Below are 13,979 nucleotides of genomic sequence, written 5' to 3'. Positions count from 1 at the left end.
ACACATGTTCCTCACATTTCTGTGGCAGAAAGTTCTGGAATCCGAGAGGAGCCACAAATTTCCTTCCACCCAGCGTTCCCCCACGTCTCCCGATAAAAATGATACCTCACTTGTGTGGGTAGGCCTAGCGCCCGCGACAGGAAACGCCCCAAAGCGCAACGTGGACACATCACAGAAAACAGACCTGTTTTTAGCAAAGTGCCTACCTGTAGATTTTGGCCTCTAGCTCAGCCGCCACCTAGGGAAACCTACCAAACCTGTGCATTTCTGAAAACTAGAGACCTAGGGGAATCCAAGATGGGGTGATTTGTGTGGCTCGGACCAGGTTCTGTTACCCAGAATCCTTTGCAAAGCTCAAAAATTGGCTAAAAAAACACATGTTCCTCACATTTCTGTGGCAGAAAGTTCTGGAATCTGAGAGGAGCCACAAATTTCCTTCCACCCAGCGTTCCCCCACGTCTCCCGATAAAAATGATACCTCACTTGTGTGGGTAGGCCTAGCGCCCGCGACAGGAAACGCCCCAAAGCGCAACGTGGACACCACCAAAATTTTGGAAGAAAACAGAGGTGTTTTTTGCGAAGTGACTACCTGTAGATTTTGGCCTCTAGCTCAGCCGGCACCTAGGGAAACCTACCAAACCTGTACATTTCTGAAAACTAGAGACCTAGGGGAATCCAAGGAGGGGTGACTGGCGGGGCTCGGACCAGGTTCTGTTACCCAGAGTCCTTTGCAAAGCTCAAAAATTGGCTAAAAAAACACATGTTCCTCACATTTCTGTGGCAGAAAGTTCTGGAATCCGAGAGGAGCCACAAATTTCCTTCCACCCAGCGTTCCCCCACGTCTCCCGATAAAAATGATACCTCACTTGTGTGGGTAGGCCTAGCGCCCGCGACAGGAAACGCCCCAAAGCGCAACGTGGACACATCACAGAAAACAGACCTGTTTTTAGCAAAGTGCCTACCTGTAGATTTTGGCCTCTAGCTCAGCCGCCACCTAGGGAAACCTACCAAACCTGTACATTTCTGAAAACTAGAGACCGAGGGGAATCCAAGGAGGGGTGACTGGCGGGGCTCGGACCAGGTTCTGTTACCCAGAATCCTTTGCAAAGCTCAAAAATTGGCTAAAAAAACACATGTTCCTCACATTTCTGTGGCAGAAAGTTCTGGAATCCGAGAGGAGCCACAAATTTCCTTCCACCCAGCGTTCCCCCACGTCTCCCGATAAAAATGATACCTCACTTGTGTGGGTAGGCCTAGCGCCCGCGACAGGAAACGCCCCAAAGCGCAACATGGACACATCACAGAAAAAAGACCTGTTTTTAGCAAAGTGCCTACCTGTAGATTTTGGCCTCTAGCTCAGCCGCCACCTAGGGAAACCTACCAAACCTGTGCATTTCTGAAAACTAGAGACCTAGGGGAATCCAAGGAGGGGTGACTGGCGGGGCTCGGACCAGGTTCTGTTACCCAGAATCCTTTGCAAAGCTCAAAAATTGGCTAAAAAAACACATGTTCCTCACATTTCTGTGGCAGAAAGTTCTGGAATCTGGGAGGAGCCACAAATTTCCTTCCACCCAGCGTTCCCCCAAGTCTCCCGATAAAAATGATACCTCACTTGCGTGGGTAGGCCTAGCGCCCGCGACAGGAAACGCCCCAAAGCGCAACGTGGACACCACCAAAATTTTGGAAGAAAACAGAGGTGTTTTTTGCGAAGTGACTACCTGTAGATTTTGGCCTCTAGCTCAGCCGGCACCTAGGGAAACCTACCAAACCTGTACATTTCTGAAAACTAGAGACCTAGGGGAATCCAAGGAGGGGTGACTGGCGGGGCTCGGACCAGGTTCTGTTACCCAGAATCCTTTGCAAAGCTCAAAAATTGGCTAAAAAAACACATGTTCCTCACATTTCTGTGGCAGAAAGTTCTGGAATCTGAGAGGAGCCACAAATTTCCTTCCACCCAGCGTTCCCCCACGTCTCCCGATAAAAATGATACCTCACTTGTGTGGGTAGGCCTAGCGCCCGCGACAGGAAACGCCCCAAAGCGCAACGTGGACACATCACAGAAAACAGACCTGTTTTTAGCAAAGTGCCTACCTGTAGATTTTGGCCTGTAGCTCAGTCGCCACCTATGGAAACCTACCAAACCTGTGCATTTCTGAAAATTAGAGACCTAGGGGAATCCAAGATGGGGTGATTTGTGTGGCTCGGACCAGGTTCTGTTACCCAGAATCCTTTGCAAACCTCAAAATTTGGCTAAAAAAACACATGTTCCTCACATTTCTGTGGCAGAAAGTTCTGGAATCTGAGAGGGGCCACAAATTTCCTTCCACCCAGCGTTCCCCCACGTCTCCCGATAAAAATGATACCTCACTTGTGTGGGTAGGCCTAGTGCCCGCGACAGGAAACGCCCCAAAGCGCAGCGTGGACACATCACATTTTTTCATTGAAAACAGTGCCTACCTGTAGTTTTTGGCCTGTAGCTCAGCCAGCACCTAGGGAAACCAACCAAACCTGTGCATTTCTGAAAACTAGAGACCTAGGGGAATCCAAGATGGGGTGACTTGAGGGGCTCTGACCAGGTTCTGTTACCCAGAATCCTTTCCAATCCTCAAATATTGGCTAAAAAAACCCATTTTTCACACATTTCGGTGACAGAAAGTTCTGGAATCTGAGTGGAGCCACAAATTTCCTTCCACCCAGCGTTCCCCCAAGTCTCCCAATAAAAATGATACCTCAGTTGTGTGGGTGGGCCAGGTGCCTCCAACAGAATAAGGCCCAAAACTTGTAGAGATACAGGGGATAGTACTGCGAGTTTATAAGGACATATTCTTTTATACATCTTTAGACTGACTCTGCTTTGGGGACCCACATACGTGAGGTGTCATTTTATTTGGGAGACTGAGGGGAACACTGGGGAGTAGGAATTTTGTGCTGGAGTGGTGATCGTACGAAGAAAAGTCAGGAAAATATGCTTTTTTTAAGCACATTTTGAGGTTTACAGAGGAGTCTGGGTAAGAAAATGTTGGGGGATCCACGCAAGCCACTCCTCCCTAGACTCCTTGGGGTGTCTAGTTTTAAAAAATGTCTGGGTTTGGTAGGTTTCCCTAGATGAAGGCCGCACACAGGACCAAAAACATAGGTGCCCTCTCCCCCCCCCAAACACAGGTAGTTTTGTAATATATCGTTTTGATGTGCCCACATACGTCCGTGATGTGCCAAACACTAAAATTTTGAAAAGAAACACACTTAGGTTATGTGAAAAAGACCCCTCACCCACCAACCAAGTTGGTGGCATGCTTCATCATCGGGGTCCCACCTGAGGCACCTAGCGTGTCATAGGTGTGCTGCGACGCCTGATTACAGCGGAGCAGGTTTGGTCATTTTTACCACACATACTGGTTGGATTTGGCACGAGGGTGAGTGATGGTTCAGTGGATCAAATTTTACTAACAAGAGCTTTCACAAAAATGAAAAGCACTGTTAGTAACTGAAAGGCAAAAAACTGAACCAATGACTCACAGCTCGTGAGCTGTAAAGCCGCGACAAGGCACCAACCGCTTTACAGTCCATTCACACAACTTTCATACATGACACACACAAGGCCATTCACACCGCCAGCCACGGGCCCAGCACATTACAACACTCACATCGACAGACAGCGCCACTCAAGGGCCCATCACTTACATACGCCCACATGCCTGATACAACAATCACACCAGCTGATGGGAGTGTGTGGACTGGTGTTTGGCTGGCAGTGTGTTGCAGTAGCCAACATCAAGTCAATATGTACAGTCTCAGCCAAGCCCCACTCCACACACAATGGCATCATATATATTTTTTTTTTTTTTAAACAGAGGAACCCCTAACTAAGTAGAAAGAATTACAAAACAACAAACACAAAAGCTCTAACTAACAACATGACAGAAATGCTAACCATGAAACTAAACACATGAAAATACAAAACAGACATGAGTTTACACTCATGGTTGTTCCCAGAAATTCTTCTGGGTGTGGTAATTCTTAAAACAAGCACCGACACACAGCCCAGGCTTTGAAGGACAATCTGGGCAGTACATTCGAGACTCCCTCCGGATACCTCTTCGAAAACACACTCTACATTTCTTAGCTGGAAAGTCTTTTTTGGGTGTGGGAGGAATGTGCTCAGCAAAGTGGCGATCTTTCAATCTAGCCACATCCTCCACCACTGCTTCTCTAGGAACTCTGGCCTGTTCCACCACAATAAGGCTCTCTATCACTGACTCCTGAAATTTCACAAATGTCATCTTTGAGTCTGGAGACCTATCCCTAAACACAATAAAAGCATTGAAGGTTGCTAAGTGGAAGAGGTGAAGTGCTAACTTCTTATACCAAACATAAGACTTACGAATAGCAGTATAAGGTTCCAACCTCTGGTCAACTCTATCTACACCTCCCATGTGCTTATTATAATCTAAAATGCACACAGGTTTGCGCACTTCAGCAACCTGGCCCCAAACAGTCACAGGGGAAGTACTCTCATCATGGATGGTACTTAGCATGTAGACATCCCTCTTGTCTGAAAATTTCAAAGCTAGCAGCTCCTCGTTCCGCAAGGCACAGCACTGTCCCCTCTCAAGTTTTTTACAGACAAGCTCCCTTGGATAGCCTTTCCGGTTAGAACGGATTGTGCCACAAGCAACTGTGTCCACTCTAAACAATTCCTTGAACAACTGCACACCAGTGTAGAAGTTATCTACATACAAATGGTGACCTTTGTTGAACAGTCGTCTACCAAGATCCCACACTATTTTCTCAGTAACTCCAAAAGTGGGAGGACAACCAGGGGGGTCAATATTGGAATCCCTACCAGTGTACACACGGAAACTATACACATATCCTGTCCTACTTTCAGACAGCATATACAATTTAATTCCATATCGTGCCCTTTTGCTAGGAATGTACTGCCTAAAAACCAAACGACCCTTGAAGAGGACCAAAGACTCGTCCACACTTATCTCTTTGCCTGGAACATAGACCTCCGAAAACCGATCTACAAAATGATCAAGGACAGGCCTAATCTTAAAAAGACGGTCAGAATCTGGGTGATCTCGTGGCAAGGCTAATGCATTGTCAACAAAATGCAGCATCCTAAGAAGAAGCAAATACCGATTACGACTCATGGTAGCTGGAAATATAGCTGTTGCCATCAAGGGACTAGTAGACCAATAAGAAGCCAGTGACGGCTTCCTTATCAACCCCATCAAAAAAGTCAAACCCAAAAACTTTTTTAGCTCCTCCAAATTTGTGGGAATCCACTGGGCAGCTCTAGAGTGTGGCCTAAGTCTAGCAGCGTTGTCCCTCAAATGCTGCTCCGCATACAAATTAGTCTGCTCAACAATCTCTTCCAAAAACACATCATCCATGAATAACTCAAAGAAATTGATAGGCATAAAGTTCTCTGTATTGGCGTTACACCCCGGGAGACCAGTAAAGGCAGGCAACTCTGGCTGCTCCATGTTTGGGGCAACCCAGACATCAGGTCTTCTAACGGGAAACCTTTCAGCCCCAGGTTGCTGCACTATTGGCACATCAATGTCCTCCTCTAAAACAGAACCTTCATCTGCACTGAGTGTGGCTTCATCATCAGAAGATTCCCCTCCAACAGAAACATCACTGCCAGAATCTCTGACTTCCTCCTCTGCCTCAGATGCAGAGTCCGTCTCATAGTCATGATCAGACTGTGACTCAAAAAGCATACCAACCACCTGCTGAGCGGTCATCCTGCGGCTAGCCATGATCTCTCCTGCTAAAATTAACTGGACAAATTCACCACCAACAACCAGCACTGTGTAAGACAAGTAACAAAGTGTAGCTTTGTTAGTAAGAGTTACAAACTCAAAAACTATACCGCTCACTTGCCTGAAAAAGTTTGATTCACCAGCAACTACACAGCAATCACCAATGATATCCCACTAAAAAGAAAGAAAGAAAGGCAAATTAGAAATAAGACAAAACAAATATCATTGTGCACAAACCTAAGGACAATTTCACACACAATCCTGCATTTAGTACACCCCCTACAAACATGTCATTCATGCATGGCAACAATACTCCTTTGGAGTAAATTGTTTTTACTTACCTAAAACATGCAACTGTGCAAACTGCAGGTCAACCACCGCCAAAACCGCAAGGAGCCACAGCAAATAAAGCAAAAGCTTTGAACTAGAACAAAAAGGAGGAAAACATTTTTTATCACAAATGCAAAGACTTCTTCAGTTGACAAACACCCCACCATCAAACATTTTAGAAATTGGTGCCTAAGTGGATTCTGCCATAGGGGCAGATGGGCCTACTAAAAAAATAGGCCTGTCTGCCCCAAGGAAGCCAAAAAATACCTTTAGTACTGTGTCCCCATGGAGAGCGACCCTTGCCAAAGGGGACAGCCCTCAAACAAAAAAAACACACACACTATCCCTGGTGCCTAAGTGGCTTCTGCCCCCTTGGGGGCAGGTGGTTCTAGAAAAATAGGCCCATCTGCTCCCAGGGGGGGCAGAAATGGCCAACAGGTCAATGCCCCCCTTGGGGGGGCGCCCGTGCCCAAGGGGACGCCCCCACACAAAAATAAACACATAAAAAAAAATCCCTGGCGTTCTAGTGGTTTCTGCCCCCCTTGGGGGCAGATCAGCCTAAAAATAATAGGCTGATCTGTCTCCAAGGGGTGCAGAAATGGCCTGGGTACATGTTCCCCCAAAGTGGGGGGCGACCCTTGCCCAAGCCCCCCCCCATCCACTAACACACACACACACACACACACTATCCCTGGTGTCTACGTGGCTTCTGCCCCCCTTGGGGGCAGGTGGGTCTAGAAAAATAGGCCCATCTGCCCCCAGGGGGGGGCAGAAATGGCCAACAGGTCAATGCCCCCCTTGGGGGGGGCGCCCGTGCACAAGGGGACGCCCCCACACAAAAATAAACACATAAAAAAAAATCCCTGGCGTTCTAGTGGTTTCTGCCCCCCTTGGGGGCAGATCAGCCTAAAAATAATAGGCTGATCTGTCTCCAAGGGGTGCAGAAATGGCCTGGGTACATGTGCCCCCAAAGTGGGGGGCGACCCTTGCCCAAGCCCCCCCCCCATCCACTAACACACACACACACACACACACACTATCCCTGGTGTCTACGTGGCTTCTGCCCCCCTTGGGGGCAGGTGGGTCTAGAAAAATAGGCCCATCTGCCCCCAGGGGGGGCAGAAATGGCCAACAGGTCAATGCCCCCCTTGGGGGGGCGCCCCGTGCCCAAGGGGACGCCCCCCCACAAAAATAAACACATAAAAAAACATCCCTGGCGTTCTAGTGGTTTCTGCCCCCCTTGGGGGCAGATCAGCCTAAAAATAATAGGCTGATCTGTCTCCAAGGGGTGCAGAAATGGCCTGGGTACATGTGCCCCCAAAGTGGGGGGCGACCCTTGCCCAAGCCCCCCCCCCCATCCACTAACACACACACACACACACACACACACACACTATCCCTGGTGTCTACGTGGCTTCTGCCCCCCTTGGGGGCAGGTGGGTCTAGAAAAATAGGCCCATCTGCCCCCAGGGGGGGCAGAAATGGCCAACAGGTCAATGCCCCCCTTGGGGGGGCGCCCCGTGCCCAAGGGGACGCCCCCCCCACAAAAATAAACACATAAAAAAACATCCCTGGCGTTCTAGTGGTTTCTGCCCCTCTTGGGGGCAGATCAGCCTAAAAATAATAGGCTGATCTGTCTCCAAGGGGTGCAGAAATGGCCTGGGTACATGTGCCCCCAAAGTGGGGGGCGACCCTTGCCCAAACCCCCCCCCCCCCCATCCACTAACACACACACACACTATCCCTGGTGTCTACGTGGCTTCTGCCCCCCTTGGGGGCAGGTGGGTCTAGAAAAATAGGCCCATCTGCCCCCAGGGGGGGCAGAAATGGCCAACAGGTCAATGCCCCCCTTGGGGGGGCGCCCCGTGCCCAAGGGGACGCCCCCCCACAGAAATAAACACATAAAAAAACATCCCTGGCGTTCTAGTGGTTTCTGCCCCCCTTGGGGGCAGATCAGCCTAAAAATAATAGGCTGATCTGCCCTCAAGGGGGGCAGAAATGGCCCTAAAAGACATGCCCCCCAAAGGGGAGCGACCCTTGCCCAAGGGGGCGCCCCCCCATCCACTACACACACAATCCCTGGTGCCTAAGTGGCTTCTGCCCCCCTTGGGGGCAGATGGACCTAAAAAAAATAGGCCGATTTGCCCCCAAGGGGGGTAGAAAAGGCCAACAGTTCTCTGCCCCCTTGGGGGGGGCGCCCCTTGCCCAAGGGGGCACCCCCCCCCACATAAATACACATAAAAATAAAAAACCCTGGTGATCTAGTGTTTTCTGCCCCCCTTGGGGGCAGATCTGGCTAAAAAGTAGCCAATCTGCCCTCAAGGGGGGCAGAAATGGCCCTAAAGGACATGCCCCCCACAGGGGAGCGACCCTTGCCCAAGGAGGCGCCCCCCCATTCACTACACACACAATCCCTGGTGCCTAAGTGGCTTCTGCCCCCCTTGGGGGCAGATGGACCTAAAAAAAATAGGCCGATCTGCCCCCAAGGGGGGCAGAAAAGGCCAACAGTTCTCTGCCCCCTTGGGGGGGCGCCCCTTGCCCAAGGGGGCACCCCCCCCAACATAAATGCACAGAAAATAAAAATCCCTGGTGATCCAGTGGTTTCTGCCCCCCTTGGGGGCAGATCCGCCTAAAAAGTAGGCCAATCTGCCCCCAAGGGGGGCAGAAATGGCCGTAACAAATTGCCCCCACAAGGGGAGCGACCCTTGCCCAAGGGGCCGCTCCCCGCCAACAAGAAACAGAAAGTACAACAAAAAAAAAAAATCCCTGGTGTCTAGTGGGCATTCCTGCTGCCCGATCGCAATGCGATCGGGCAGCAGGAATGCTCAAAGAGACACCGGGGGAAAGGAAAAGCCTTTCCTTTCCCCCGGTGCCTCTTTAGCCCAAACCCCCCACCCACCGGGAAGAGGAACTCACCTCTTCTCCGTTCGCCGCACAGGAAGCAAATGGCTTCCTGTGCGACGAAATCCCCATAATGAAGTCAGCGCGCGATCGCGCGCTGACGTCATTATGGGGGGGTGGGGGGGTCGGGGGTGGAAGGGGAAGGGCTTCCCCTTCCATCCCTGACTTTGGGGGGGTGGGGGGAAGCACACAGAGGGAGCGAGAGCGCTCCCTCTGGGCTGTGTGCCGAGGACGTAGTGGTTACGTCCTCGGCACAGCAGCACTGTGCCGCGGGACGTAACCACTACGTCCGCGGCACAGAAGGGGTTAAAATAAACTAAGAAAATATAATTTTCTATATAAAACCTATTGGCCGGGAGTAAGTCTTTTAGTGTGTGTTCCTCATTTATTGCCTGTGGGTGTACAACAAATGCTTAACACTACCCTCTGATAAGCCTACTGCTCGACCACACTACCACAAAATAGAGAATTATCTAATTTTGCCACTATCTTACCTCTAAGGGGAACCCTTGGACTCTACACACTATTTCTTACTTTGAAATAGTATATACAGAGCCAACTTCCTACAGGCTGGAGTTAAGTCATTGAGTGTGTGTTGTCATTTATTGCCTGTGTGTGTACAATAAATGCTTAACACTACCCTCTGACAAGCCTACTGCTCGACCACACTACCACAAAATAGAGCATTAGTATTATCTAATTTTGCCACTATCAACCTCTAAGGGGAACCCCTGAACTCTGTGCACACTATCTCTCCTTTTGAGATAGTGTAAACAGAGCTAACTTACTACTGGGTGCATGCACCCATTTCACACAGGCTGCAATGTCAGGCCTGCAGAACACTTAGTATCTGTTCCCTATGGGTGGCAGAATATGGGCTGCAGCAGTTAGGGATCCCCTGGAACCCCAATGCGCTGGGTACCTAGGAACCATATACTAGGGACTCAAATTGGTGGACCAGTGTGCCAATTTTGAGAAGAAAAAGGTACAGTTGTCAATTTATAAGGGAGAGAGCTTAACGACTGGGGTCCTGGTTAGCAGGATCGTAGTGGACATGGTCAAACAAACTGACAACATGCAGAAAATGGGGGTAACCATGCCAAGAAAGAAGGCACTTTTCTACAGTCTGCATTCCCTGGGGTTCTCTATCACCGTGCCCAAGTGACACCTGACTCCCTCTCAGAAGCTCCCTTCCTTCAGAGCTGTTCTGGGCACAGTGCAGTTTCAGGCTTCTTTCCGAGCATCAAGTCCAGGGTACACATTTTATGATAAGTATGTTTCGGCCTCTGTCCTGGATTTCGGTGAGACAGACTCTGAGGCTGCTGAGCCTCATGGCCTCCTGCATCCTGTTAGTGAAACATGTCAGATGGCATATGAGGGCTCTACAGAGGGAACCGAAGTTCCAGCGGGCACAGCATCAGAGGAATCTCACCGACATGGGCCAGATCTCGGAGGGAACTTAGAAAGATCTACAGTGGTGGTTATTGAACTGCGATTGGGTCAGGGGCAGACTCCTCTCCCTTCCCCAAGCAGATCTCACAGTAGTGACAGATTGATGGTGTGGTCATCTCTGAGAGGTGGAGATTGAAGGACTCTAGTCTCCGGCGGAATCCCGACTCCATATCAATTTACTGGAGCTCCGGGCGATCCGACTGACGTTGAAAGCTTTTCTTCCTGTTGTAAAAGGGAAGATGGTGCAGGTGTTCACGGACAATATTACCACAGTGTGGTACTGTAACATGCAAGGTGGTGTGGGGTTGTGTACCCTTTGTCAAGAGGCCCTGCAATTCTGGACATGGTTGGAACAGCCTGGTGGTTCAACACCTGTCAGTTTCTCTGAACGCCAGGGTGGATGAACTCAGCCGTCAATGCCTAGTGCATCACAAATGATGTCTCCACCCAGAGGTGGCGTAAAGGCTCTCTCAGCAGTGGAGAGGACATTGGTTATATCTGTTCGTCTCCGCCGAGAACACAAAATGTCAGCAGTATTGCACTTTGGAGTTTCCAAGGCTGCGATTGCTTGGCAATGCTTTTCAGTGGAGTTCAGGCCTCCTGTATTCCTTTCCACCCACACCACTTCTGACTACAGGTCTCGAAGATCAAGAACGACCAGGCCCAAGTAATCCTAGTAGCTCCGGACTGTGCACGCAGATTCTGGTATCCCGAGCTTCTGAATATGAGCATCAGTCCTCTGATCTGGCTGCCCCTTTGGTATGATCTTCTGTCGCAGCAGCAGGGAAAGGCTATCCACCTGCAACCTGTCAACTCTGCTTCTTCGACGTGGAGATTGAGCAACAGCAGTTGATGGCTTTTGACCTTCCTCCCGAAGTCTGTAAAGTTATTTTGGCAGCCAGGCGTCCCTCGACTAAAATTGTATATGCCTAGCGTTGGAAATGTTTTGTATAATATTGTGCAGAAAGATCTGTTGATCCTCTTTCTGATATCCCTCTATTTATTCTATTCCTTGCCCAGCAGCGTTATGCATTGGGTACTCTCAATGTCTATCTTTCTGCTTTATTGGCATTCCCTCGACTTCCTGATCAGCCTTCTCTGTTCAAGTCTCCCATTGTACATAGATTGCTCAAAGGGCTTGTACATATGTTTCCCCCTACACCCTTTTTTATGATTCATGGGACTTAAATCTTGTCCTCAAATTTTTTATGTGTGCTCCCTTCCAGCCTTTACACAACTGTCCCCTCCGGCTGCTCACCGTTAAGACAGCCTTCTTAGTGGCAATAACATCTGCAATGAGGGTAAGTGAAATGCAAGCTCTGTTATCTAAGCCACCGTATCTCACTATGTATCCAGAGAAGGTGGTTCTCAGAGCACATCTTGTTCCTTCCCAAGGTGGTGGTCCCATTTTATCTGGGTCAGAATATCACCATGCCCACTTTCTTTACTCCACCACTTCCGTCCAAGGAAGAGGAGCGACTCCACTGACTGGACCCAAAAAGAGCGTTGTTCTACCTTGACCACAGAAAAACATTTCTGGGTGGATAACCAACTGTTTGTGTGGTACGTGGAAGAAAAGAAGGGTCGGCCACTACAGAAACAAACCATTTTTCGCTGGGTCATTCTCTGCATTAAGATCTGCTACGCTCTGGCCAAGAATCAGCCTCCTGATGGCTTGAGGGCTATTTCCACCAGGTGCAAGGCTGATATCACTGCACTAGCACGAGGTGTTCCAGTCCAGGATATCTGTCAGGCAGCAAAGGTGGGCATCCTTGCACACGTTTGCAGAACGCTACTGCCTGGACAATCCGGTCCAAAGAGATGATAGTTGGCCCATTTGGTCCTACAGGACTTTCTAGTGTGAGAAGGTTTTGCCTCAGCCCACCGTCAGAAGGTTATGGCTTGGGTATCTATTCTAAGGTAAGCAATCAGCAGCTAGAAGTCTCTAACAGATGAACACGTTACTTATCTTTGGTAATGCATTATCTGGTAGAGACTCTATCTAGCTGCAGATTCCTTACACCCACCCATGGCTCCCCGCTCAGCGCATTTGTCTAATAGGGTTAGGGTTTATCCCTTTCAGGGCCCTAGTTTTGCACAGTTGAACTGTTGGTACTATCGATGACTGCGCTTCTGGCGTGGAAGTTTGTGGGTAAAAGAACTGACTTGCGCACGCCAAGGTGGTGCCTTTATAGGTGACATCACAGACGGTTGCATTGACACCGACGATGCCATCCGACTGCATGCGCAGGGTACTGCTCAGAAACAAACGCAAGGAAATTTTAAGGTAAGGAATCTGCAACTAGATAGTCTCTACCAGATACTGAGTTTCCGAAGGTAAGTCACTTGTTCTTTTTTATCATGAAACAAACTATTTACAAAGCGTGTTACAATGAAACGCTACTTACCTGTAGAAATTGTAGCTGCTGATGTAATGGTGCAAAAGAGACCTCTGCATTGTTTAAAGGTTTGTGACTTTTAAAATTGAGTTAGCATATTGATGAGATGTTTGCTTTGACAGTAGTCCGTATTGCCATTATTATGTCATTTAGTTGTTCAGCATTAAAGTTTTGTTTTACCTGAATGTTTTTCTTTAGGAAATTAATGGGACTCCATTTGCTCACAATGATGCTGGCTTTGCCCTTGCCTATGCAGTCATAATGTTGAACACAGACCAGCACAATCACAATGTACGAAAACAGAATGTGCCAATGTCATTGGAGGTAAGACACACTTGTTTTCAGAACAGAATGTATTTCCATCCTGAATGTTTTGTGCTAAAGTTGGTTTTTGTTCCTTTTTTCACACAGCTACCATATTTTAAATGGGAAGCCTAGTGCCAATTGTGTTAAATAACTGTGCTTTTGAACATTTTTGTCATCCAGCATAACGATCCTCTGTGAAAAATGATCCAAGCAGAGATTGAGCACCTATGAACATCAGTTTAGTGGAGTTAATTCTAGGTACATTTGAGGAGACTGGGAATGAAGAGGAGTCTGACAAGGAAGTATTTCTTTCTATGCCTTATGTTCACAGTGACTTGAGTCCAGTTGGCCATTTGGTTAGACATCTCTCCCAAGTGTACTTCTTCTCTTTGCTGGTCATACTTTTGATAAAATTACAAATTGTCTCTACAATGCTGGTGAAAGCTGCTTATGCTATCTGATAGAGACTTCTAGTTGTAGATTCCTTACCTTTGAATTGTCTGGAGATTTTTCTTCGAGCAGTACCTCTGCGTGGCGTCAGATGGCGTTGGTCGACTCTGCGGGTGTCGTTGGTGTCATGGTTGCCGTGATGACGTCACAGTCGTATATAGGCACCACCCCGGCGAGCTGACGTCTGTTCTTTTCTTTCCGCGCCAGCCTACGGGCAGTTCCGGAGAAGATCTACCCCAGTCATTTTTTGACTAACTGCAACATTTTGCCAAACTCGTTTTTGACGAGGTTTGATGTGTCTAGGGATGTAAGACTGGATTCAAGCCCTGCATCTCCTATCACCGCATGAGGTCGGTGACGGATCCGC

The 13,979-nt window shown here is 48.7% G+C and overlaps 1 protein-coding gene across 3 annotated transcripts in view; it reads left to right on the top strand.

Moving 5' to 3' along the window:
• Window positions 1-13,979, top strand: part of GBF1 (golgi brefeldin A resistant guanine nucleotide exchange factor 1) — a 1,570,387-nt gene that overhangs the window by 864,121 nt on the left and 692,287 nt on the right. For all 3 annotated transcript variants that reach the window (XM_069240539.1, XM_069240538.1, XM_069240540.1), the window contains one exon: window positions 13,055-13,180. In XM_069240539.1, coding sequence (XP_069096640.1) covers window positions 13,055-13,180 — 126 coding nt within the window. The remainder of the gene's footprint in view (window positions 1-13,054; window positions 13,181-13,979) is intronic.

Source organism: Pleurodeles waltl, chromosome 6 (genome assembly GCF_031143425.1).
Source record: "Pleurodeles waltl isolate 20211129_DDA chromosome 6, aPleWal1.hap1.20221129, whole genome shotgun sequence".
Classification (NCBI taxonomy): Eukaryota; Metazoa; Chordata; class Amphibia; order Caudata; family Salamandridae; genus Pleurodeles; species Pleurodeles waltl.
Note: the sequence above shows the minus strand (reverse complement) of the source record. Positions and strands in the feature narration are given on the sequence as shown.